The 27,645-nt window shown below is 41.3% G+C and overlaps 1 protein-coding gene across 18 annotated transcripts in view; it reads right to left on the bottom strand.

The window, feature by feature from the left end:
* Pcdha4 (protocadherin alpha 4) overlaps nucleotides 1-27,645 on the bottom strand; it is a 431,954-nt gene that overhangs the window by 174,811 nt on the left and 229,498 nt on the right. For 2 of the 18 annotated variants that reach the window (XM_017600819.3, XM_063277066.1), the window contains exon 1: nucleotides 1,776-13,002. The exons of 13 other annotated variants lie outside the window; for them this stretch is intronic. In XM_017600819.3, coding sequence (XP_017456308.1) covers nucleotides 1,776-4,169 — 2,394 coding nt within the window. In that variant the 5' untranslated portion in view covers nucleotides 4,170-13,002. Of the gene's footprint in view, nucleotides 1-1,775; nucleotides 13,003-14,834; nucleotides 18,725-20,753; nucleotides 27,644-27,645 lie in introns of those variants that run through there. 3 more of the 18 variants (XM_017600823.3, XM_017600818.3, XM_039096548.2) reach the window with 3 other exon arrangements.

Raw genomic sequence — 27,645 nt, 5'->3', positions numbered from 1 at the left:
GCCATTAGCTATAAAGTAAATAATAATTGTGCTACGATTCACAGCCTCGGGGAGGCTAACTAACAAGGAGGGCTCAAAGGGGAGGCATAGATAGTCTTGATAAATGGGAATAAAATAGAATTTTCAGGTGGACTTGGGGCAAGTAGGAATGGGAACAGGAGGGATCGGTGAGTGGTGGGGAGGGGAAGAGTACTGGGAGAGACAACTGGAAGTGGAGGACACTGGGGTGGGGAATGTTGAAACCCAGTGCAGTAGAAGCTCCCTGGAATCTATGAAAATGACCCTAGCAAAGACTTGTGGTAATGGGGAATATGCAGACTGAACCAGCCATCTTTTATAGTCAGCCAAGGCTTCCAGCAGTAGAACTGGGATACCAACCCAATCGACAAAACCCTTGACCTACAATGTGTCCTGCTGCAAGATGTGCTGGTGGTGCAGAACTTGTGGAAATGGCCAACCAATGGTCTGACTTAAGGTCCCTCTCATGCTATGAGAGGGAACCCACACCTAACATTGCCTGGATGACCAAGAATCAAAGACTGTACTTCCCAGAGATCCAGGACAGAGTTAACATGACTGAAAAATATGAATAAAATGATTACTAATGATATTCTGCTATACTCATAGATTAATCCCTAGTCCCATTGTCATCAGAGCAATTGATGAGATCAGATCCAGAGATCCATGTTCAAACATTAGACAGAGCCGTAGGAACCCTGAAGAAGCAGTGGGGAAGGATTGTAGGAGCTGGAAGGGTCAATAACACCATGAGAACATAGCAGAATCAACTAGGCAGGGCTCAGAGGGTATCACGGAGACTGAAGCAATTGTCACAGATCCTGTATGGGTCCAAGTTAGGTCCTCTACATATGCTATTGTTAGATAGCTTTGTCTTCTTGTGATACTCCTAACAGTGGGAGTGGGAAGGTATCTCTGACTCCTTTGCCTGTTCTTGGAACCCTTTTCTGCCTACTGGGTTGCCTCATCTAACCTTGACATGAGGATTTGTACAATTAAATAAGTAAATAACAAATAAATAAATAAATAAATAAATAAATAAGCAAACAAACAAATTTCACTTGTAACCAGGTGTGACGTACTGCACCTGAAATCCCAAACACTCCACTCCAGAGCATAGACAGAAGAATCTAAAGGAGTCCATGGGGGAAGGCAGGGAAGGAAAACTGCAGCCAGGGTATAATATATGAAAGAACAAAGGAAAAGAAAAGAATAAAAAAGGAAAAAACTAGGGATAAAGTAAGTTCCATTTTTTAAAAAGCTAAAATATCTAGAAAAGTTTTTTAAAAGTATAATAAAATAATAAGTTGGAGCCCGACTTAAGCTCCCTGACTAGACCCTAACTCAAGAAAAAGGGTCATTTAGAATTAAGGAGTTATGAGCTCTTTAAAAATAACCTATATATGTAGGTCTACATTAAGGCTACATTTTAAAATTTAGCCTCACTATAATATCTTGTAAAATGGTTCCAGTCCATGCATTAGTTTTATTTAAAATGCTAAATACAAAACAAACATGCCCAAGCTATTAAGAGTACAAAAAAAAAAGGAACACAAGAACATTTTTTCCCAGTTTCGGACACTTTACTACATTTTCTGACAATATTTCATTAGTGAATTACCAAACCAATGTCAATAAAAAAATTGTCAAAGACGGCAAGGATGAGAAAATTTTTAACTAGATTAATGAAATGATTGAGAGAAAGGACATCATGAAGGAACAACTGTTAGACACGATGCTTTATATTACGAACTTACCTCTTTCAAATGTTCTACCTGCCTTTCTCTTTGACATGTATCCTCTGCAGAGCCTAGCACAGGAGGGAGACTGGGACTGAAGGCCATAAGATCAGTCTTAGGTGGGCCCTCTCCAGAGCACACCCTCTGTCGCCTTTGCTGCGAGTAGGACCAGCTCCCCACTGCGCTTGAGCACACCAGCATGGGCTTCCCTGGAACACAGGCTCCATTAATGGGCCTTGCTGAGCAGCGCAGTGCAGTGTAAAGCAGTAGCGTGAGCACCAACAGGCTGGACACCGCGCAAATAGCAATGATCAGGTACACGTTGACAGTCACCAGAGACGCCTCCGAAGATGCTATGCTCTCGGAAGCAAGGGAAGATATTTTGGGTGCCTGGCCATTCTCCACCAGAGACACCAGCACAGTGGCTGTGGCGGTTAGCGCGGGCTCGCCGTGGTCCTTCACCAACACCAACAGACGCTGGCGCGGTGCATCTGCTTCATCTAGGGCACGCGTCGTGCTGATCTCGCCCGTGTATAGACCCACGCGGAACGGACTGCTCATGGCCCCTGCTGCCAACTGCAGCTCATAAGACAGCCACGCATTGTAACCAGAGTCCGCATCTACTGCGCGAACCTTCGCCACTACATGCCCTGAACCCACTGACCTAGGCACAAGCTCACTCACTGCCCCCCCAGCTCCGACAGCTCTGTGAGGCAGCAGCGTGGGAACATTGTCGTTCTCATCCAGCACAAACACCTGCAGAGTCACATTGCTGCCCAGGGCTGGCACACCAGCATCCCGCGCGCTCACCTGGAACTGCAGCAGCTCCAGCTCCTCATGGTCCAGAGGCTGCAGAGCAAATACCTTGCCGCTTTCAGCGTGCACAGACACATAGCTTGACAACAAGCGCTCGCCTACCCTCCGCTCCACTAGCGAGTAGGACACCAGCGCGTTCTCCTGCGCATCTGTGTCCACTGCAGACACCGTAAAGATGTGCGCGCCAGGCGGGTTGTTCTCCTTCACAAACACGGTGTATTCAGGCTGCGCGAAAACAGGCACGTTGTCGTTCACGTCAGCCACCTCAACGGACACGCTGGCCGTGGCCCACAGAGAGGGTGAGCCCCCGTCTCGGGCTGTCACCACCACCTTATAGTCAGCTGTGGTCTCACGGTCCAGGGCGCTGTCCAACACTAATGAATAGTAATTCTTGAAAGTGGACACCAGCTTGAAGGGGAGGTGCGGTGTCAAAGAACAAGTCACCTGCCCGTTGTCACCAGAGTCTCGGTCAGACACGCTGACCAGAGCTATGACAGTGCTTGGCTGAGCATCTTCTTTGACTGGTAGTGACAGGGAAGTGATCGTGACCTCTGGTGCATTGTCGTTTACATCTAGTACTTCCACCAGAAGGGTACAATGGCCTGTCATTGGGATATTCCCTTTATCCACTGCCTCCACGGGTATTTCATACAGTTTAATTTCTTCAAAATCCAGTAGGCCTTTTGTCCTAACTTCTCCGCTGTTGGGATCTATATTAAATGCATGCACTACCGCAGGGGATACAGGCCGCCTGAAGGAGTAGATTATATCTCCATTTGTACCCTCGTCGGGATCTGTGGCGTTTAAGTTAATCACCAATGTTCCATTAAATACATCCTCTAACACTCTAACTCTATAAACGAACCTATCAAACTCTGGAGCATTGTCGTTCACGTCGAGGATGGTGATCAGCAGCTGAACTGTGCCAGTCAGTTCCGGTTTGCCTCCGTCACTAGCTGTTAGTAATAAACTATGTTCCTGAATTTCTTCTCTGTCTAATGATTTCTTTAACACGAGGGATAATGAAGAAGGTCGCTCACGATTGTTTTGCGTGGCCAAAGCAAAATAATCACTGGGATCCAATCGGTAGGTCAAGGCGGAATTGATTCCAATATCTGCATCGGATGCGCCATCTAGTGGAAATCTAGTTTCTGGAGGTCTCGACTCTGCAATCACAATGTTTTTGTTGGTTTCGGGGAACACGGGCGGGTTGTCGTTAATGTCCTTCACCTCCACCTCCACGTGGAAAACCTGCAGCGGCCTGTCCACAATCACCTCCAGGTGGATGCTGCACTCCGCGCTCCTCCCGCACAGCTCCTCCCGGTCGATCCGAGAATTCACAAACAAAATGCCATTCTGCAGATTTACCTCCAGAAGGTCTCCGCGGTCCTTGGACGCCACCCTGAATAGACGGGGCACCAGCTCCGTCAGCTCCAGCCCCAGGTCCTGTGCGATGCGGCCCACGAAGGTGCCGTGTTTGGCCTCCTCAGGGATGGAGTAGTGGAGCTGGCCGCTCCCTGCCTCCCAGGCTGAGAAGAGCAGGAAAGAGAGCAGGAGGCACCGGGATCCTGGGCCGCTTTGCGAGAATAATAGCATGGTACACGCGCAGAAAGATGCGGTGGTAGCTACAATATACAGAATACCTTACCTGAAACTGCCTCTCAAAAGCTGTTTTGAAGACGTCCTAGGACTAGAGAATTCACAGCGAGTTCTCTGTAGGAAGTGACTTTCTTTGGGGGGAAAAAAGTTCGCAGTGAAGAGCGACATCATGAGGCATGAGTGTGTAACTGTAGCCGTCACCAGTCTTTATATTTTCCACTGATAAGCCTTTATTCCCTCGCATTTTCTGAATTTTCCATTGCAAGTATGTATGTGTGAGTTAAATATTTGATATCCAGGAACAGTAAATTGTTTATTTTAAGCATTATATGTTAATTAATGTCTTGCGCTGTGTGTGTGTTTCTGTGTGTGTCTGTGTGTGTGTAAACTTTTTAATTAGAGAACGTACATTTGGCTTTGTTGTGGTAGATCTCTAGTTCTCATAGCCATGCAGGTTTTGTTAGTAATGTTCTTTCCCTATAATATTTTCAAGACATTCTCCCATTTACCGCCACTAATTCCAAATGGAAACATGGTGATCACATAAAACACATGAAGTGGGAGATGAGCAGTTATATAGTATATTTCAAACAATACACACTGTCCATAAGTTCCAAGAGTGGATACAATGTTTGTATTTTAAAGAATGTGTTTATGTGTAATATGTTTTCATGGGTACAGGACGGTCTATATAAACCAATGATTTTATGTTTTCAGTTCACCTTGTAGAAAACATACCAAGAAATACCATCCTGTTATTTAGTATAATTTAAACTACTATCAGTGGTTTAAACTTGCTTTTCCCCCTAATATGAACTCATTTCATCATCAGTAGGAAAAGATTTGGTACTGTTTAACTCTGAGTTTTCCAAATACGTGATAGTAACAACACACTGATGCTAATACGTCATTCGCAAAAGAATATTACTGTTATCTGTTACTATAGCTGCAAAGTCAAAAAGTTTCAGGCCAAACAGTACAATAAAAAGATATTTTTATATACTAAAATGTAGGGGCTTGAGAGATGGAGTTACGAGCACTGGCTGCCCTTCTAGAGGTCCCACGTTCAATTCCTGGCAGACAAGTAGTTGTTTATTACCGTCTATGATGGGATCTTATGCCCTCTTCTGGTGTGTAGGCACAGATGCAGACAAAGCACTCATACACATAAAATACATAAACACATAATTCTTAAAGTACGTGTAAATTATATATGACCCCACTATTATGTTATAAGTTGTATATACAGTTACTACATTCAGTAGTCTGTGAACAACTCTATAAGAAAAGATGATTGGGTTCATTTCTGTACCTCTATTCCCCTTCTGAAATCCATGTGGAATATTGTATTCTCTCACCCATACAAACTCCTGTTCCTCTATTTCTACTGCATGCATTAACCTTGTGATAACGTAGTCCCTTGAGTCTTTCTTATGCTTCCTGCCTACCAGAATGCACACATATTGACTCACTTATCCCTTGACATAAGTCAACCATTTGCAGTATGCCCTTTAAGATACCCTAGAATCACTTATCGTCTCAAACATTCTCTTCAACGTCCAACACAGTTGACTATTTATTTGTCCTATTGATCTTTGGTATAACGTTGTTTATTATCCACAGTGACAATAGATATTTGCATTCCCCTATACATCAATTGGACACTCGTGTGGATGCATCCCTCTTACCTGTAGGCTTTTTTCATATTTTTCTTCTCTCTATTTCTCAAAGTTACTCCCATCATGTGACTTGATGGTTTTCCCACCTAGATACATCTCAAAACAGGAAATGGAGGGCTCTTTTCTTACTTATTTTGCTTACTCTTCTTTTAATTTTTTTATCTTATGAGTATATTTTATCTTCATGTATCCACATGACCATGTGCATGTCTGGTATCTATGGAGGCCAGAAAAGGGTCTTGAGTTCTCTGGAACTTGAATTACACTGTCAAAAGCCACAGATGCTCTAGAAGAGTAGCAAGCCTTTAACTACTTTGCCATCTCTCCCCATTTAGGCTGACCCTATTCTCTGGGGAAAAAAATAGATGATTCCCTCCATTTAACCTAATTAACTCCATCTCCATTTCTGTGCTGTCTGTCTTATCCCTGGTGCCTCCTCTTCTGCTTGCTACTTTTCTTCACACAACTAAGATGTTCAAACACCTTTAACTTCCAGAAAAAAAAATTCATCTCTGGGGTTGGGGATTTAGCTCAGTAGTAGAGTGCTTGCCTAGCATGCGCAAGGCCCTGGGTTCGGTCCCCAGCTCTGAAAAAAAAGAAAAAAATTTTTTTCATCTCCTTTTTTAACGTTGACTTGATACTTCACACTCTGATTCTCCACCTTGGTTACCTTGTGGAGAATGACTGTAGTCCTGAGTGTACATACTTGACATAAACAAAGCCATGTCTAACAGGTCTCACAACTAAGGGAGTTTGAAGTGGGAATTTCTAGTTTCTTTGGAGACTCAGTTGTGTTGTGGGATGTTTTTCTGGAAATTGTCTTATTCTCATCCAGAGAGGATGTTTTTACTGAAGCAGACATGTGGGGGGATATTTTGCTGAGAATGAATAGATGCTGTTTCTCTAGAAGCAGCATGGAAAGGGGGCATGTGATGTTTTGCTAGAGTAGACGCTTGAGAGAACACTTTGGAAAGAGTACAAGTGTAACTCAACAGACGAGGGACAACACTGTGTGGTATTTGTTCGCCTTGCCACAGATTGCTGGTCACCGTTTGTCATGACTATGTAGAGAGAAATGCATCAAAGAACTTTTGGTAGTGTTCTGGCAGCTACTTGCCACTTTGACAGACTCAGGCCATTTGGCAGGGCCTGGAAGTTTCTTCTGGATCAAACGGCCTTTGTTGATTCATGAATGGTGTTTGCAAGTGGATCAAACTGCTGCTGCTAATTCATGTGAACTGAACTGCTGATAGCCTGACAACACAGACTGGATTCACACCAAATAACTATTTCCTAACAGCTCTACACCTTCCTTTGCCCTACCAGCCTTTCCTTTGCACTGCCTCTGGAGGATGGTGTCTAGAAGGGAAGTTAAAGCATTTAACCACACTTATTAAAGTAGGATTTGAAAAATAAAACCCTAAGGGAGTGGCATGCCCTACTTCATGCCTGAGACTGCAATGTTTGCTGAAGCAAGATGATTGTGTAGCAGGTGACCTTTAAGAGACAGCCATGCAGAAGGCTCTACTCACAGTTTCCTTGTTCCACAAAACTGCATACTCACCATCACCCCCATAAGATTCTTTATTAAGATAAGCTGGCTAGTCTTTTCTTTTCCTAGTATATAACAAAAGTGATTGAGTGGTAGGGGAGGCTGCTATGTCTCCATCCATGCATACAACCCAACCAGTCCCAGCTTGGCTTCTATTTTGTGTCTGTTTTTCTTAATCTCCCATGGCCTCCAGCTAGCTTTCTAGGACCCAGCCTCCACAGCAGAGACATTACCTACTTTCTGTCTTTCTAAGCTTGCCATAGAAGCTTGAATAGTGGCACCTCAAAAGATGTACCCACATTTTAAGATTCATGAATATAACTTTACATACTAAACCAATGTGACTAAATTAAGAATAATTTATTCTGCAGAATCCAAGTCAGCCCTAAATGTCATTACATATGCTCTTATCAAACGAAATCTGATGAGAAGACATGAAGAGAAAGCACTATGACTATAAAGACAGAAATTGAATGTGATGTAATCACAAGTCAGGGAATGCCAACAACCATCAGAAACTAACAGAAGCAAAAAATAGGTTTTATTCTCTCCTGCTTTATTATTTGTAACATGTGTGTAAAGGACATAGTCCCTTGACTCTTACAGTGCTTTATGTCATCATTTTGGACTTCTGGCCTCAAAAAATGTGAGACAAGCAAATGTCTGATCCCAGTCTTTGATCATTTCTTATAGTAGCCTCAGAAATTAACATATATGCCTACCTAATGCTCATATTCAACCACTGAGCAAAGAACAGGGTCCCCATTGGAGGACTTAGAGATAGGATTGAAGAAGCTGAATGGGTTTGCAACCCCATAAGAACAACAATACCAACCAACCAGAGCTCCCAGGGACTAAACCACCACCCAAAGAGTACATGTGGACAGACCCATGGCTCCAGCTGCATATGTAACAGAGGATGGCCTTGTTGGGCACCAATGGGAGAAGAAGCCCTTGGTCCTGCCAAGGCTCGACCCCTGCCCCCAGTGTAAGAGAATGTCAGGGCAGGGAGGTGAGAAGGAGTGGGTGGATGGGTGTGGAAACACCCTCAGAGAAGAAGGGAGAGGATGGGATAAGGGTTTATAGATGGGAGACCGGGAAAGGGGATAACATTTGAAATGTAAATTAAAAAATCCAAAGAAAAGTGATTTTGAAAAAATAGAAATTAACATGTATGCCTACCAAAATCATTTTCTTCAGTACTGCTTTTCACTTTTCAGCCTGTCTCTTGGTGACTTTGTCTTTTCATGGACTTATATTTTTGAGAAGCAATTATTCCTCAATGTGTGTATAACACCCTCTGAGTTCTAGATTCATGTTCTAAATCATGATACTATTCTAGTACCTCAAAAGTGACAGGTTCATAAGTGTCTCTCCCACTCCCTACATGCTCAAATGCATACCAGTAATTTACCCTCTTAGTACATCAAACTTAAAAAAGAATAGATTCCACTACATTTTTGTTGTGGAAGTCTTTCTTTCATGAGCCCTCAACACCTATGACAGGAAATGTCACTAGTATCAGAATAGAGTACATAGTTTCTGAAAGGCTTTGGTCACAGGTCCAGTCTGCATTCTCATTTTATACCTTAAACTCACAACGTGGGGCAAGCAAGAAAATGAGAGTTTACAGAGGCATACATGGCAGGCAACAGATTGTGAAGGACAATGACACGTTGTTTCAGCTATTTCTTCAGGGCATTCTGTTCCAAGCAGCAAATAAAGCCATGCTTGGCAAATATGCAGTACAAGCAGTGCTTTAAGTAAACCAATCACTAAATAAATCAATCAATCAGTATGCAGTAATTGGTCTTTCCTACCTTAATCTATTTCATTTTGCCTTCCTCTTATCATTTATATATTTTTGAGACATGGTCTCTCTGTGTAGTCCTGTCTGTTCTGGAGCTCAATATGGAGACCAGGCTGACCTTGACCTCACACATACCCTTTTGCCTCAGGTTCCGGAATTCTGGGGTTAAAGTTGTGTGCCGCCACACCTGGCTTTATCATTCATGTTGAGTCCTATGCCTGAAAGCTTCTCTCTAGTATGTTTCCCTCGATTGGATTCTTTTCTACTACAGTTATTTAAATCTTCATTGTTCAGCAGGGTGTGGTTGCCTTTAGCACCAACACTCAAAGGCAGGCAGACTTCTAAAATCAAGGCCAGCCTTGGCTATTAAGTTCCAGGACATGACAGAGCTACATAAAGAAACCCTGTCTTGGGGGAAAGAGAATCTCCATTTGCTTGATACCTAAGTATTCATAGAAGATCCTGTATGTGCTTCCCTGCTTTCATAGTCTTCCCGTGCCTGATCTTTCAAGTTCCCATTCTTCAAAGAGCATTCTTTTATTCATAGTTATCTTCCACCCGTGAAACCTTACTGTTTATCCTTTGAAATGTTATCTATCACTTAAGATATTCCTGAAGAAAATGTTGCCCAAACTCCAGTGCTCAATCCCTCTTCTAAATGGCACAGACTGCCTAGACAATACATCAACATCATACAATAATCAAATATTAATGATTGAACTTGTAATGTATTCCTGATCCTAAAATAAAAGTTTTTATGAAATTGCATCATATGGTAATAATTGTGTTATTACCATATATACATATAATAGTGGTTCTCATCTTGTCAGATATGAAAGATTTAGATGAGTCCTATGATATTAAGACTTTCATTTCACATGAGTATTTTATAACAGTGGTTCCTGGATTATTCCTCTGTATAGATATACAGTGCACTTAAATGAAATTGAAACTCCTGTCACAAACCTAATATTTCCTCCAAGAACTCTAATGATCACTGTTATGATTTCAGATCAATTCTTTTTTTTACATTTCATATCACTAGTTTACCCCAAGGGAGGAAAGAAAGTATGTACAACTAATGCACATGTTTGTCTACAGAAAAATGTCACGGAAATTAATAGAAAACAACAATAATCCACAAACAAAATAATGTAAAATAAACTTGTTGAATAAATATGACATTCCACATAAACTTAATTTGAATTAAGAAAAAAAAAGTTTTTATGAAAGAATAGGTAAGGGGTTGGGGATTTAGCTCAGTGGAAGAGCGCTTGCCTAGCGAGCGCAAGGCCCTGGGTTCGGTCCCCAGCTCCGAAAAAAAAAAAAAAAAAAGAATAGGTAAAAGCTAGGAAAATTTAAAGCCTTTAACATCACATTGAAGGATAGGGAGTTTTGCTTTCTGGTCAAAAACAAGTTCTGTATATTTTTGTGGAAGGAAATTTCAAATGTAAGTTGTAGTTCAGAAAATTCAGAGAATATGGGTGCAAGATCAATATATCACCATGACGTTGGAATCCTCCAAAATGAGGTTTAAATGGGTCACACAACCTCTGTGACTTCAGTGTCAGGTTTTCTCATCAGTAAGATGTGAATGATTGTTGTATCTGCACCATAGATATTAGCACCTGATAATTAAGATAATCTCAATTAAAGATGTTAGTAGAAGGGCTAGTATAGAATAAGGTTTATACTTATGTTTTACAAGATTGAAACGGGTCATTAATCAGAAAGTCACCAAGAGACAGGCTGAAAAGTGAAAAGCAATATTGAAGAAAATGATTTTGGTAGGCATACATGTTAATTTCTTTTTTTTTTCAATGTTTATGTGCCAACATAGAAAGAAAATAATCAAATAAACTATGATAAGACAGGCCTTCTTTGGGCGATATTTAAGAATTTTTAAATTCGGGGTTGGGGATTTAGCTCAGTGGTAGAGGGCTTGCCTAGAAAGCGCAAGGCCCTGGGTTCGGTCCCCAGCTCCGAAAAAAGAAAAAGAAAAAAAAAGCCTCAGGGCACAAAAAAAGAATTTTTAAATTCACAAATGATTTTACTATATGTGTTTAAGAAAGGTATAATATCAACCTCGCTTTGAAAAAGTAATGGAAGAATGAGCTAAGGAGATGGCTCAAAGGGTTTGTTGCCCAAGCATGAGAACCTGAGTTTGGATCCCCAGAACCCACGAAAAAGCCAAGCAAGCACTATGATGGTAGAAACAGAAGGATCCCTGGGGCCAGTGAGTGCAGCTGAATCAGCAAGCACCAGGTTCAGTGAGAACTTCAATTGAAACACAGTTGAAGAAAACACACTGACCTCTGGTTTTCACACCCATGTACACATACACACATGTGCATGCACACAAATAAAATAATTGCCACTCCACTTGAAAAATGACAAAATTATTAATCTTACAATCAAATACAAGCCATATCTTACTATCGCCACTATTACACTTGTAATATAATATTTTAATATCTGGATTGTACAAAAATTAGTATGGTGATTGATGAGGTTACTTTCCAAACATTGGCAGATCAATTGAGGAATCTATTCAAAAATATATTTTTAAAACTCTTTGACCTATTCTTGTATTATAGGAATATTTTAAGTCTGTAATTCTGACTAAATTTTGAAACATATGAATTATGAAACAACTGACCAGGTTTTAAACTAATATACTATTATTTTCAAGGCTAATCATTGAAAACTAACAAGAAAAAGAAAACAGGTAATCCAAAAATCCCTAATGGTCTAAAATCCCCAATACATGCCATATGAAATAACTATGACCAAACCAGAGAATCTAAGACAAACAATCAGTGGTTCGAAAGATAAAATTAGAATGAAAATTAAGAAAACAAAGATGTAGTTCCAGCCTAAATACAGTTAGTTATTAAGAAAAGCAAAAATACTGAAGTGCTATCAACAACTTACTTCCACCGAAGGATTTAAACAATCTTCTAGACACTGAGGCAGGTTGGGGCCGAAGGCCATGTGGTCCGAATAAAATCGGGGCCACTCCACAACACAATAGTTGTGTCCTCTCTGGCCGATTCGACCTGCAGCCCACTGCACTGAACCACACCAGTCTGAGCTTCCCGGGCCCACGGGCAGCTCATGGGCAGAGCACCTGAATGGTATGGACAGCAGCATCAAGACTACCAACAGATCAGACACTGTACTAGTAAGCAGAATCATTTAGAAGCACAGGATATTTCTATTCTGGCTTTCATCTAGATCATAAGAATGTAGTTGAATTATAGCGATGTCATTTTGAAGATTTTCAAAGAAGGCTACTTTAAAAGAGAATTTATCAAACTTAGTTGTATTGCCATTCATATCCAGATAGCATTATTTTGTTTTGTTTTGTTTTTTGCTGTTTGAGACAGGGTTTCTCTGTATAGCCGTGGCTGTTCTGAAATTTAGAGATCTACCTGCCTTTGCCTACCGAGTGCCGAGATTAAAGACATGGACCACTACTGCCCAGATGGTTATTTTAATCTGAGTAGATTCTGTTAGCTCTGGTTTACTGCCACTAATAACTGTTAACAATAAAGGAATTCTGATATATCCTCTCAAGAATCAGTACTAGAGATATGTTTTTATATTTTTTCATCATTATTTTAAACATGAAATGCTCATTCAGATTGAACATATGGATAGGTTAGACAATGTACACCAATATCAGCATCAGAAACACCCTGCAGAGGAAGTTGAGCATCCAGAGGTAGAGATTCAGAAATAAGCTCTTTTTATGATCTGGAGAGATGTCTCGGTGATAAAGAGCACTGGCAGCTCTTCCAGAGAATCGGGGCACCCACATAACAACTCACAACTGTCTGTTCCAGGGAATCTGACACTCTCACATATATGCAAGCAAAGCATTAATGTCCATAAAAATAAATAAATCGTTTAAAATGTTTTTTTAAAAAACAGAAAGAACTACTTTTTGTTCACTTTCTCTAACTTCCTCAATGGCCTAGACCTCCATGTGGAAAACCTGCAGTGGCCCGTCTACGATCATCTCTAGGTGGATGCTACGTGTACTCCAGCAGCCCAGCTCCTCCCAGTCGCTCTGAGAATTGACAAACAAAATGCCCTTCTGCAGATTTACCTCCAGGTGGTCTGCATGGTTCTTGGACCCCACTCTAAACAGAGCAAGGCACAAGCTCTCAGCTGCAGCCCCAAGTCCTGTGTGATGCAGCCCTCGAGGGAACTTGGCCTCCAGAAGGATAAAATAGTGTAACTGGTTACTCGTGCCCCCCTGGCTTCAAGGAGCCAAAGCAAAAGCAGTAGACCCTGGGACCTCAGTACTCTTGGCCAAGAAAAACAGCATCTCAGATTGGGGTCTGGGGGAGGCTTTGGGCTGGAACTGTCAGCTTCAATGACGTTCATGAGATATTTATATGCAGTCTCCCTTTTCTGTATTTATTTAGTAAGCTTCATAGAGTATCCTGATCTCTGTGTCATTGGATGGGATCTGAGCAAGATCAAGTCTTGCCCCTGCCCTTGCTCTTTCCCCTCTGCTACCTTCAAGAGAGAACCAGTGCTCTGGAGCTGGTCTCCAGCACCAAAGTTCCAAGAATGGTCTTCAGTATGAGTTCTTGCCAAATATTACGCTAAATGGTATATTGTACAACTGAGGATGGAATGCTTTGAATGAGCTCCAAATGTATGACTGATTCCCTATTTCTGCACTTATCCAAGAACTAAAAGAATTACAGAGGCATAAATGATCTTTGCTAAACTCTTTCAATCTGATTAGACTACATGAAAAAGCTTATAAGACATTATTGATAAGGCATTTACAATTTCAAGAATTTAAAAGGTTAAAATAATGCATGCACATCATTAGGTTTAACATTTTCCTTTCTGGAAAATTTATAAAATTTAGGAAAGTATGCAAATGAGCAGCTGTTGTTAGCATAAAAGACAACTAACATGTGTGGGTGATATGACTGAAAAATTCTTTTTGCCTCATTCACTCTGGGAGCATAAGTCAGCCTTCTTTGAGGATGTAATACTTAATAAATCTCTTGCACTTTAATGGGAAATCAAGAATGGATAATTATTTCAATAGCAGAAGCATATTAGAATGTAAGACTGAACTTTTGTCTCCAAGTAAATTGAAGATGATTTTTGCCATGGTGATAGAGGATATTTAGCCATGTGATGGCAGTAAATCAATTCAGAGCTAGAAACAAGGGTTCCATTGGTGATACAAACATTTTTAAAGCAACTGATCAAAGAATGTGAAAGTATCAAAGCAAAGAACTGCTAATGGACAAACTCAAGCAAATCTAAATAGCCTGCCATGATTGCCACATCATTGAAAATTAGAAATGAAGTGCTGTGACTTAGCTTAGGTAAAACAATGGCTATTTCCACTCAGTTGACTTCTAGCATTTTATAACCAAAACTTGAAACAAACAGGGCACTTATTAGCACTCTATTTTATGATTTAAAGGCTGGGTATATATACACATCTAGCATTTTGTTAACAGACGTTGTTCCTTGAAACAGCACTCAAATTTTATTCATATTAAATATTTCCCATAAAACTTAATTCTAACTGAATTTATAGACATTTACCAGAAAGGTGGGATTTGTAGAAAACTCACCTGTCCAGGGTGATTTGATTCTGACTCCTGCCTTTCCCTTTCATCTCTATCCATGTTGGGAGGTAGGCTGGGGCTAAAGGCCATGAGGTCTGTCTTGGGAAGAACTTCCCCAGAGCACACCCGCTGCCGCCTCTGCTGTGAGTAGGACCAGCTCCCCACCGCACTGGAGCACACCAGCATGGGTTTCCCAGGCCCCCCAGCGGCCTCATTGACCATAGGCAAAGCCGAGCAGCGCAGCGCTGTATACAGCAGCAGCGTGAGCACCAACAGACTGGACACTGCACAGATGGCAATGATCAAATACACGTTGACATCCACCAGCGATGCGTCTGGGGCTGAAGCACGCCCTGATGCCTGTGAAAAGGACTTTGGAGCTTGACTGTTTTCCACAAGAGACACTAATACAGTTGCAGTGGCTGTCAGTGCTGGCTCACCATGGTCCTTCACCAGCACCAATAGAGTCTGTCGAGGAGCGTCCACCTCATCCAGGGCACGTGTCGTGCTGATCTCACCCGTGTACAGACCCACACGGAAGGGGCTGCGTACTCCACCTGTTCCCAATTGTAGTTCGTATGACAGCCAAGCATTGTAACCAGAGTCCGCATCCACTGCGCGAACCTTGGTGACCACATGGCCCGAACCCACCGACCTAGGCACAAGCTCGCTCACTGTCCCGCCAGGTCCGACAGCTCCGTGGGGCAGAAGCATGGGTGCGTTGTCGTTTTCATCCAGCACAAACACCTGCAGAGTCACATTGCTGCCCAGGGCAGGCACACCAGCGTCCTGAGCGCTCACCTGGAACTGCAGCAGCTCCAGCTCCTCATGGTCCAGAGGCTGCAGCGCGAACACCTTGCCGCTCTCAGCGTGCACAGAGACATAGCTCGACAGCAAGCGCTCGCCCACCCGCCGCTCCACCAGTGAGTAGGACACCAGCGCGTTCTCCTGCGCGTCTGCATCCTCCGCAGACACCGTGAAGATGTGCGCGCCAGGCGGGTTGTTCTCCTTCACGAACACCGTGTGTTCGGGCTGCGCGAACGCAGGTGCATTGTCGTTCACGTCAGCCACCTCCACAGACACGCTGGCGGTGGCACACAGTGAAGGTGAACCCCCATCCCGCGCTGTCACAACCAAATCATAGGTTGACACCGTCTCGCGGTCTAGACTGCTATCCAATACCAGAGAATAATAGTTTTTAAAGGTGGATACGATCTTGAAGGGGACATTGGGTGTAAGAGAGCAGGTCACTTGGCCATTGATACCAGAATCTAGGTCGGATATGCTAATTAAAGCAATCACTGTATTTGGCTGCGCATCTTCTCTTACTGGGAGGGACAGCGAAGTTAGTGTCACTTCAGGGGAGTTGTCATTGGTGTCTAAGATTTCTACGAAGACTACACAGTGACCTACCATTGGAGGTGCTCCTTTATCCGTGGCCAGCACTTCTATTTCATAAGACTTGTTCTCTTCGTAGTCTAAGGTGCCGTTGACCCTCAATTCTCCGCTGTTTTCATCTAGAGTAAATAAGTGCCTCCCAGTGGGCTTAATGGACATCAAAGAGTATACCAATTGCCCGTTTACACCTTCGTCTAGATCCGTGGCGTTCAACTTTATGACAAGAGTTTCCTTGGCAGCATTTTCCATTACTCTTACCTTGTATTCTAAATGATCGAACACCGGATCATTGTCGTTAACATCCAAGACGTGAACCCAAAGCTGAACTGTACCGGTGAGCTCTGGTTTTCCGCCATCTGTGGCTGTTAATAGCAAATTAAGTTCCCGAGTTTTCTCCCGATCTAGAGTCTTCTTTAATATAAGTGACGGTCGTTTAATCTGCTTACTATTGGTTGATGATTCTAAAGAAAAATACTCGTTTTGACTTAATCTGTAGACCAATACAGCGTTCTCCCCTATGTCCGCATCAGATGCTCCCTCTAGCGGAAAACGTGAGTCCGGTTGCTTGGATTCATAAATCAGCAGCCTTTGTTCTCTAAGAGGAAACATTGGCGGGTTGTCATTAATGTCCCTCACCTCCACCTCCACGTGGAAAACCTGCAGCGGCCTGTCCACGATCACCTCCAGGTGGATGTTGCACTCCGCGCTCCTCCCGCACAGCTCCTCCCGGTCGATCCGAGAATTCACAAACAAAATGCCATTCTGCAGATTTACCTCCAGAAGGTCTCCGCGGTCCTTGGACGCCACCCTGAACAGACGGGGCACCAGCTCTGTCAGCTCCAGCCCCAGGTCCTGGGCGATGCGGCCCACGAAGGTGCCGTGTTTGGCCTCCTCAGGGATGGAGTAGTGGAGCTGGCCGCTCCCTATCTCCCAGGCTGTGAGGAGAAGTAACCAGCGCAGAGGTGGCGGAGTGCAGGATCCCCTTCTCTGAAAACCTAACATTGCATATGAAATCGGCCCCCAAAATGTCTCCTTTCGCTGACTTATCAGATACTTGTCTTCAGATTGAAATTTCGCTTGATTCTCAAGAATTTTTAAAGGATCCCGTTAAAAGCGGCATTCAGAATGATGGAGTCGGTTTTGTTTGTGGAGCGCAGGACTCTTCGGACTAATCTATGAATGAACTCTTTCCACCAAGTAAAGAGCGACACCTTGTGCCTGAAATTGTGAGTACTCGTGTACTTCCACCACTGGAGAATTCCTCATCTTGTATAGTTTGACCAAAATAATTAGAAAAATGCACATTTATTGACCATTTTGATTTTAAGCCACATGAAAATGGAACATATGTGAAGGTTGTACTTTTTAATTAAATAGCATCAAATTAAATTCCTTTTTGACTTACATCTACAAAATTATTCTTTTATCTAAACACTTGAAAAAGAGGGCTCACTTCTTTCAGTAAAATTGTAAAAGTAAAATTGTGGAGTTAAACAGTTACCTAACATCTTATTTAATATAAAATATTATCAGATTTGAATTGTTATAATTGTAGTCTCCCTTATTGCTTAGACTGCCAGGGAACTCAATGGTCCCAGCGGTTGGACCTAGTTTGTTGCTGCTGTTTGCGCTTTGGTTTTGTTTGAGACTACAGTGGATGTTAGGCAAGTGCTCAGCCCTTGAAATTCCATAATAACAATGTTCTGTATGCTAGTCCCTTAGCTGTGTAGCATTTTCTTATATTTTTAAAAATTAAATCTCGTCGAACAGATTTACGAGGTGCAAGCTATGTATTGATGCATGTATCTACTGTGTAATGATCAAATCAGAGTTGATACATCATCATATCAAACATTCATCATTTCTTTGTGGTGAAACTTTCCAAGTATTCTCCTAGTATTAATATTTACATGGTGTTATCAGCAATATCATTCTTACTTTCTTCAGCTCTGATTTTTGATTGTTGTTTTCTTGTAATGGATCACTGAGTTTGTGTCCACTACAGAATAAGGAAACAAATGTTTTCCAGTTTTATAATTTGAAACAGAATTCACAAAGGAAAAGCCTGTTGACCTAGATGAATTCTGCATTTGACATATATGATTTCTCACACAAGTCGTATTGTCAGTAATGAGATCGTGATATTTTACTTATGTAATCATTGATTAGATGACAAAGGCAGACTTTTAAACCACAGAATGAAATATCATTCCCTGAGAGAAACAATGTCTCCAGAAAAGTCTCTGCACCATTTGGATATTTCCACGTAACTGACATTAGTTTTCTTAACCCAGTAAAAATACATCCATGGGAAATGATATCAGTGAAAAATGTGAGGTTTGTTATTAAGAGTTCATTTAAAATGTAAGTAAATTTTATTATGTCTTCTCTAAGTACATGAGATCATGCTTATTTTTCTATGATAGGTTTCTCTGCGTGTGACTGGATGTCCTGGAACTTTGTAGATCAAGTTGACCTTGAATCAGAGATCCACCTGCCTCTGCCTCTGCCTCTGCCTCTGAAGTGCTGCTGTTAAAGGCTATGCTACCACATCCAGATTTAATTTTCATTTCTTGAAGATGTAGTTATGTTTTCTCTATTTTTCATACACATTAGCAGTTGAGAAGAAAAAGACGATACCACACAAGTTTAGAGCAGAAAATAATTCAGAAAAACCTCTAGCATTATGTTATATAGGAATTCTTTGAGAAACAAAGGCCCAGGTTGACTTTGAGTTCCCAGGCTCAAGTAATACCCTAACCTCAGTGTTAAATGCTCTTCTGCAACCTACAGGTATTACAATAACGTGAAAATTTCATAAACTATGGTTTAAAAAACAAAGAAAATGATCAGTCACCTCTAAGAACAGTGAATTCTATTCACTGAAAAACAATGCAATCGAGTGCAGTCAATTCAAATGCAATATATAACATAGCAGTAAGCTGAACACATGTGAAGTGTGTCAAATCTATATTGTACAAAAGTAAGCAGCAATTCTCTATATTGTTAAAAAGAAATGAGGTTTGAGATGCAATGTAAAGAAATAAATATGAAAAACTCTACCCATGAGAGATGATGATATCACAAATATGAGTTAAAATCATATTCTAACTTAAATGTTTGTTTCCAATAACACATAGTTTTGGATATATAAAGTGGTCCAGTGTAAACACCAAGTCAAAAGTTAGGTAAAGAGTGTGACTCTATATCCCATAGTTTGTATTTTGGCTGGATAGTTCAGGTATCTATCTCTGAATTATTTCTAGAGAAGATATTATACTCTCTCTAAACTTACCTATTGGAATGAGCTCAACATCCAGCAGCAGACTAATCTCAAAGTATCTCATCAAAATTATTGTTAATACTGATTTTGTAAAAATTGATTGCGGATTTCATGGACTTTGTGCTCAACGTTTACTAATTGAGTTTGACTAGATATAAATCCTTCTGGCGTGTCTCACTGATTATATATTAAAATGCAAAGTTTTATGCCCTCTTAGCCAGTAATATTGAGTACTTCTGGGGTTCTTTCTTACAAATGTAAACCACAGAAATGAATTTTTAAGTCATTCTTCAAACATCAGGATATATTTTCAAAATCAGATTATAAGTTCGCTTTCCAAGCACTATGCTAAGAGAAGTATAGTATTTCCCCAACGATGTTGACTCTGCTCTACTGTGTTGTGGCTTATTCAAGTCAACACAGCAATTTTTTTCTCAAACATTTGGTCAGATGGCCCAAGCTTTTCAATGAAAGGTAACAATAACCCTGCTTTGGGGAAGTGGGGGAGCCAAGTGGTGGTGGCTCAAGAGACAGAGGAAAAGAGGATCTCTAAGTTTGAAGCTAGCCTGGTCTACAGAGCAATTTCTAGGATAGCCAAGGTTGAACAAAGAAACCCAGTGCTTCAGGCAAGCTGATCTCCATCTCTGACCAATCATTTCATAGTTTATAATAAGCTGAGAATCCAAGTCAAATTGAAAATTAAATCATACTGTACTCCCAGATACTCAAACATAATGAAGAGCAAAGGACACCTGTCCTAGCAGGTGAACTCCCAGAACAATGATCTATCCGAGTGTTGAAAATCTGATTTGAGGGGTTGGGGATTTAGCTCAGTGGTAGAGCGCTTGCCTAGGAAGCGCAAGGCCCTGGGTTCGGTCCCCAGCTCCGAAAAAAAAGAAAAAAGAAAAGAAAATCTGATTTGAGCCCTGCCACCTTGTATTTTCTATTATAATCCTTGACTTCTTTCTGGCATACCTGTTTAATTAAAAAATTATGGTCATTCTATTTCATTTTTTGCTAGCAGTGCTACCAGTACTATTGTTATACATAGCATGAAGAAAGAATTACTAAATAATATCCAGGATGACTAGAGTGGGAAGTGAGATGAGATGGCCAGTCGTCTTTAAATGAGCCGTCTCAAGAAAAGCAACACAAATTTACTGCTGAAGATATAATCATGAATCGACAGAGTATATCAGTGACATCACCTGTCATGAAATGTACCCCAAGATTTCTGTACTTACATTCTCAAAGATTTCTTGCTGGACACCACTATCTCCAGAACCCAAACCAGGAGGAACACTGGGGCTGAAGGCCATGAGGTCGGTCTTCGGTGGGCCCTCTCCGGAGCACACCCTCTGCCTCCTTTGCTGAGAGTATGACCAGCTCCCCACTGCGCTGGAGCATACCAGCATGGGTTTTCCAGGTCCACAGGTGACCTCAGTGGGCAGTGCTGAGCATCGCAGAGCAGTGTACAACACGAGTGTGAGCACCAACAGGCTGGACACCGCACAGATGGCGATGATCAAATACACATTGACATCCACTACAGGTGACTCAGAGGCTGCTGTACCCGCCAACACCCGTGAAGAGGCCTTTGGTGCCTGGTTGCTCTCAATCAGAGAAACCAGCACTGTGGCTGTGGCAGTCAACGCTGGCTCGCCATGATCCTTCACCAAGACCAACAGGCGCTGGCGCGGCGCATCTACTTCATCCAGGGCGCGAGTGATACTGATCTCACCTGTGTATAGTCCCACACGGAAGGGACTGCGCACACTGCCAGCTCCGAATTGGAGCTCATAAGACAGCCAAGCATTATAACCAGAATCGGCATCTACTGCGCGCACCTTCGCCACTACGTGCCCTGAACCCACTGACCGAGGCACAAGCTCACTCACTGCCCCGCCCGCTCCGACAGCTCCGTGAGGCAGCAGCGTGGGCGCGTTGTCGTTCTCGTCCAGCACAAACACCTGCAGAGTCACATTGCTGCCCAGGGCAGGCACACCAGCATCCCGCGCGCTCACCTGGAACTGCAGCAGCTCCAGCTCCTCATGGTCCAGAGGCTGCAGCGCGAACACCTTGCCGCTCTCCGCGTGCACAGACACATAGCTCGACAGCAAGCGCTCGCCCACCCGCCGCTCCACCAGCGAGTAGGACACCAGCGCGTTCTCTTGTGCGTCCGCATCCACCGCGGACACCGTGAAGATGTGCGCGCCGGGCGGATTGTTCTCCTTCACGAACACCGTGTATTCAGGCTGCGCGAATGCAGGTGCATTGTCGTTCACGTCAGCCACCTCCACCGACACGCTGGCTGTGTCCCACAGCGAGGGTGAGCCCCGGTCTCGGGCTGTCACCACCACTTTAAAGTCAGCTGTGGTCTCTCGGTCCAAAGCGCTGTCCAGCACGAGCGAATAGTAATTCTTGAAGGTGGACACGAGCTTGAAGGGAACCTGAGGAGTCAGGGAGCAGGTCACCTGCCCGTTGACTGTAGAGTCAGGATCTGTCACGCTGATTAAGGCAATAACTGTCCCCACGGGAGCATCCTCTCGAATAGGGAGCGACAATGACGTTACTATTAACTTGGGAGCATTATCATTGATGTCCAATACTTCAATTAAGATGGTGCAGTGACCGAACATTGGAGGACTGCCTTCGTCAACTGCTTCTGCTTGAATCTTCCATAAATTTGTTTCTTCAAAATCTATTTTTCCATTGACTTTAATTTCTCCACTGACTGGATCTATATGAAAAGTGGCTTCTGTCTTAGGGGGAATGTCCGCTGCAAAGGAATAAAGAATTTGACCATTTGAACCTTCGTCCAAATCCGAGGCATTAAGTCTAATGACCAGGGTACCATTTCTTGCATTTTCTACCAGTTTTACCCGATAGATTGCTCTATCAAATGCTGGCGCGTTGTCATTTGCATCTAGAACTGTAATATGTAACTCCAAGGTGCCTGTGAGCTCAGGTTTGCCCCCATCCGTTGCCTTAACCACTAAGTGAAGCTCTGAATCTCGTTCTCTGTCTAAAGGTTTTTTTAACACTAGTTCGAGTGGTTTTACCAGCTCATCTGTGGTTGGTACTTCTAGGGAGAAATATTCACTGGGACTCAGTCTGTAAGTCAGAAGAGCATTGGTTCCGATATCTGCATCCGAAGCGCCCTCTAGCGAAAAACGAGAATCTAGAGCTCTCGTTTCCGAAACAAAGAGATTCTTTTGTGTGGTTGGGAACACAGGAGGGTTGTCATTAATGTCCTTCACCTCCACCTCCACGTGGAAAACCTGCAGCGGTCTGTCCACGATCACCTCCAAGTGGATGCTACACTCCGCACTCTTCCCGCACAGCTCCTCTCGGTCGATCCGAGAATTCACAAACAAAATGCCATTCTGCAGATTTACCTCCAGAAGATCCCCGCGGTCCTTGGATGCCACCCTGAACAGACGGGGCACCAGTTCAGTCAGCTCCAGTCCCAGGTCCTGCGCGATGCGTCCCACGAAGGTGCCGTGTTTGGCCTCCTCTGGGACGGAGTAGCGGAGCTGGGCGCTCCCAGGCTCCCAGATTGTGAACAGCAAAAGTGAGAGCAGCAGGCACCAAGATCCATGGCAGTATTTCATGGCGACAAAGAACATATTGTCTTTGGATTTTTTTAGTAGTAGTGATTTTCTTTCTCTAAGATAATATTAACAATGTGAGTGCTGTTTATAGTCTTTAAAGCTCGGGACCAGCTTCTTTCCGGTCTGCAGAGGATCTGATTTTCTACTGTTGGCGCTTTTGTTGGAGAACAACGGCACCCTGTGGCTCAAAGTGTAAGTGCAACTGCGCTCTGCTCTCTTCGCTTATCAGGCTCCAGAATGATTTCGTTTGCTTTTCATTGAAGGCTTCTAATAGTTCTAATTTCAATAGCTAGTAACTAATTAGAGGTTGTTTTACCTTAGAATTATAGTTCCTGGAAAAATTTCATCTTCTTTATAGACATCTAAGAATATATTACTGCACAAACTATATCATCGTGTAAAATAATATGGACAACATACATTGTAGCAGTGATACAGCATTTAAGAGAATTTAAAGAAATGTATGATATTTGATTGCTTCATATCCAACCTCTTCCTGAGACTATAATTGTGTTTTTCTAAATATTTTACATGCTAAATTATTCTAATTATTTGACTTAACTCTAAAGAGAGTGATTCAACATGCAGATTTCCTGTTACCACTACAGCACAATGGAATTTCAATTCAATGCTAATAAACTATTTACTACTTTATCCAAATAATTATTTACTTGATGTAAGTGAATTCACCTAACACTGATTTTAGGAAATTTAGAGCACATTTGTAAGGCTATACCAGTTTAAAGCTTCTGTTCAGTCACTGAATCCACTCAGGGTGAATGTTATTTCCACTTCAATGTAAATTATACTTGTTACTTAAATGGAAAAATAATCAACTTTCATTCAAAAATAACATCAGTAGTCCAAGTCTGTTTATACTTATTTTCTTAGAAAATTGATGTGAAGAGGCTAGGATATAAACATTATTTTAAGTCTAACTCAGCTTTATTATCTTGTTTTTACCTGAGATACAAAAATATATTAAAATTTACATGAAAACCTATAGAAGACAATGAAGTTTATTTTATGATTAAAGACATAAATCCTAAACCAATAAATTGCTCTGTTAAAAAGAGCAAGCAAAAATTCAACCTATTGAGTTGACTAAATTCAGAAAAAAAAGACTCATAAAGAAAAATTAATTTCCTATTTTCTGATTGAAATGACCCAATGACTTTTAGCCTAACTCCATACCGAAATGAAGGTCCCTTCCTATTTTGGATTGAAATATTTGCCGAACAAGTACATATAAAATTAATTTTTAGATTTAAAATTTGCATGTGTAAGGTATTTGGAAAACTAGTTAGGGCATCATGAGAGAGAAAGAAGAGGTGGAAAATAGAGCAGGTACTGTAGTCCATGTGATAAGGCAACAGAAAGGCCAACAATCCAAGGGCAGAGAGGACACCAGCCGGATAGAGAAAGAGGAAGGGGAATGGATGCCAAAGCCCTTAAATGCTAGCCTAAAAACTCAACATAAAAGAATAAAATGCAATTTTAATGTCTTGAAGTTCCAAGGTTTCCATGCAACTAACAATTATAATTTAACAATGATTTCATGCATTAGTAATGCAACGCAAATACTATCAAGCAAGATGTGATGATACATGTCCCTCACCCTTGCATTCAACAGGCAAAAAGAGGAGAAATAAAGAGAGAGAGAGAGAGAGAGAGAGAGAGAGAGAGAGAGAGAATACTAGAAGAAATTAGGGGAAATTCTAAGGAACTTAAGAAAAAAGCTATATCTTTATTTTAACTAAGCTGTTAGCTGTGTCTCTTAGGATTGTATACTCTAGATTTCTTACTGAATTTAATCGCTGATGTCCTTGCAAAAATTAATAACAGGAAAATGATAAATGAAAAATAATAAAGTCAGCAACTTGAGAAACACACAGTAACTCAGTATATTTACATGTTTGATGTTTGATTGATATCAAATAAATATAAAAACAAACATATCTATAATGCATATATACATATGTTTGAACAAAGGAAAGGAGAGAAAAGAAACAAAGAAGAGACAGGGAAAAACAGAGACACAGAGGTTCTCTTTTTAAAGCCTACAGCCAAGAGAGATACAATAGGTCATGCTTGTAATTCTGGCCTTGAGAAACTGGGGCAGGAAGCTTGCTGTGACTTTGAGGTCACTCTGGGCTATTGTGAGACTCTGTCTCAAAAACATAAAGTAAAAACTCAGAGATCAAACCAGGATATTGTCACCATGAAGGTTAAATACCTCTTAAATTTGCTATTACAACATTTGCACTATATTGCATTAAATTATTTAGTGACATGAGTGCACTTCATAACTGAGACATTATCAATAACATGAGCTATGACTAAAGGAAAAAAGAAACCTATAGAAATTCAAATCAAAGGCATAGATTTCATAAGTATGTGTGATATAGTGACCAATAAAATTTTAATTTAATGTGCATTTTTTCATCAAGAAATCTTTGGGATTTAACACTGAGACCAGCCATGGGAAGCTGGCAGTCAAAGGCAACATTGTGTTTATATTCTTGTTACAATTTTGTGTTGTCCAACTTCCTTAATAATGTCAACTTTCGTTTGGATATATTTGTGAAACATGGACTGAATAATAAATTCATAGCGAATGGGAAAGGACAAATAACTGCTAAAGATCAGAATTAAAATGATAGATAAAGATTAGTTGCTTTGGTGATGCTGGAATAAATTTGAAAAGTTACAGTAAAGCATAGTTGGTAGGATAGTTTCATCTCATCAGGGTTTCTGGAGGAACAGAACTTATAGAATAGAGCATATATATATGGCTGTCTACCAATGAAAGATCTAAGAATCTAATACTTGTTCAAGTCATAAGACTGAATGTTTCAATTGGTCTTCAGCGTGTGTCAGAATCCTGAAGAAGACTCCAGGGAAGGCATAGATGTGCCACCGAGAGCCAGAGCAAGTAGGCAAAGAGCTAGAAGTCTTCCTTCTATGTCCTTTATAAAGGCCACCACCAGAAAGAGTGTCCTAGATTAAAGGTGTAGGATCCAGACTAAAATCTGGTCTTCCCACTTCAAATGATTCAATTAAGAAAAAAAAATCCCTCACAGCTGTACCCAGTCAATGAAATTTTAGGTAATTCCAGATGGATCCAGGTTGACAACAAAGAACAGCCATCATACCATGGAACCTAACTAGCTTACAAAGCTGTCTTTATATAAACCAACGCCGCTCTGTTTAAGATAACAAGAGAACCTATTGACCTAAACCACACATGCAGAGTAGTATAAAATATTCTAAGGGAATAATAAAGTTTTCCCATTTTAATATTAATTTAGACTAGAACATTTTTGATCTCTTGAAATAAAAAGAATGCTAGCTTGGCATGTAGAAGACAGTTCATTTGAAATCGTATGTCACAAGAAGATAAAGGAATTGTTGATGGTGCTGTTTTCTATTTTTAAAGATTTATTTATTTTATTTTTATGTCTTAATACTTTGCCTTCATGTATTAGGTGTACTTTATGCATGCTTAGCACCCACAGAGGCCAGAAGAGAGCATCAAATGCCCTGGAACTGGAGTTACCGATGGTTGTATGTGACCATGTGGGTGCTAGGAATCAAATCTGGGTCGTCTGCTAGAACTGCAAGTGCTGCTGAGCCATCTCTCCATTCCTGGGAGAGATAATTTTTTTGTCATTTGTTTGTTTTTAAAAGGACTGTACTATTTGCTCCTGGAATTCACTATGCAGACCAAGCAGAGATCTTCTTGCCTCTGCTGAGTGCTGGCATTAAGGGTGTGCCTCACCAACCTTGGTGAGATGAAGCCTTTAAGAATAATTTTCAGAGACTTTCCACTCCCATCATAACACTTTCCTCAAAGGGAAAATGTTTAGGCTTTCTGATAAAGGGGACCATAGTGAAGGGTTGTTAAATAAAATCACACCAAGAACTACAAAACATCCTTCTTCTAAAATAAAAGTGAATAATTCATACTGGAACAAGAATCAGTACTACTGAAGCAAAAGAAATCATCAAATAAGAAAACATCATGAATGAACTGGCAGGATACCTTGCTGCTATACCAGCAAATGCAGTTGCTGAATACAGTCTTGTTCTATGATACACATGAGGGACAAAAGAAAATGCTAAATGTTCTCATGAAAAGAAAAAGGGAAAGGAAAAAGTGCAACATTTTGTTAATGCATTGGATCAAATCAAAAATTAACTTGAAAATTAAATATAAATAATGTTATAAATATTTTTAATATGAAGACAGCATATGAAAATAAAACTTACTGCATCCTCAACACGAGTTCTATTGGGGAAAGCTTAGGGGTTCATAGTTTTAGGAAGAGGTTTGCAGAGTAGTGCATAGATGGACATCATAAAACCAATTTCTGGAATAAACTATATTCCAAAATATTGCTAAAAATATTCGTGCATAGTGGTACTCAGACAAAGAAAATATATCTGACACACATTCATTTGTCACAGAATAGAGTGAGAGAGAAAATATATTTCATCAAACAAAATATGAAAGTAAAAA

The sequence above is a fragment of the Rattus norvegicus genome, chromosome 18 (assembly GCF_036323735.1).
Source record: "Rattus norvegicus strain BN/NHsdMcwi chromosome 18, GRCr8, whole genome shotgun sequence".
NCBI lineage: Eukaryota > Metazoa > Chordata > Mammalia > Rodentia > Muridae > Rattus > Rattus norvegicus.
The sequence above is the reverse complement of the archived record's forward strand: the minus strand, read 5'-3'. Positions and strand labels throughout refer to the sequence as shown.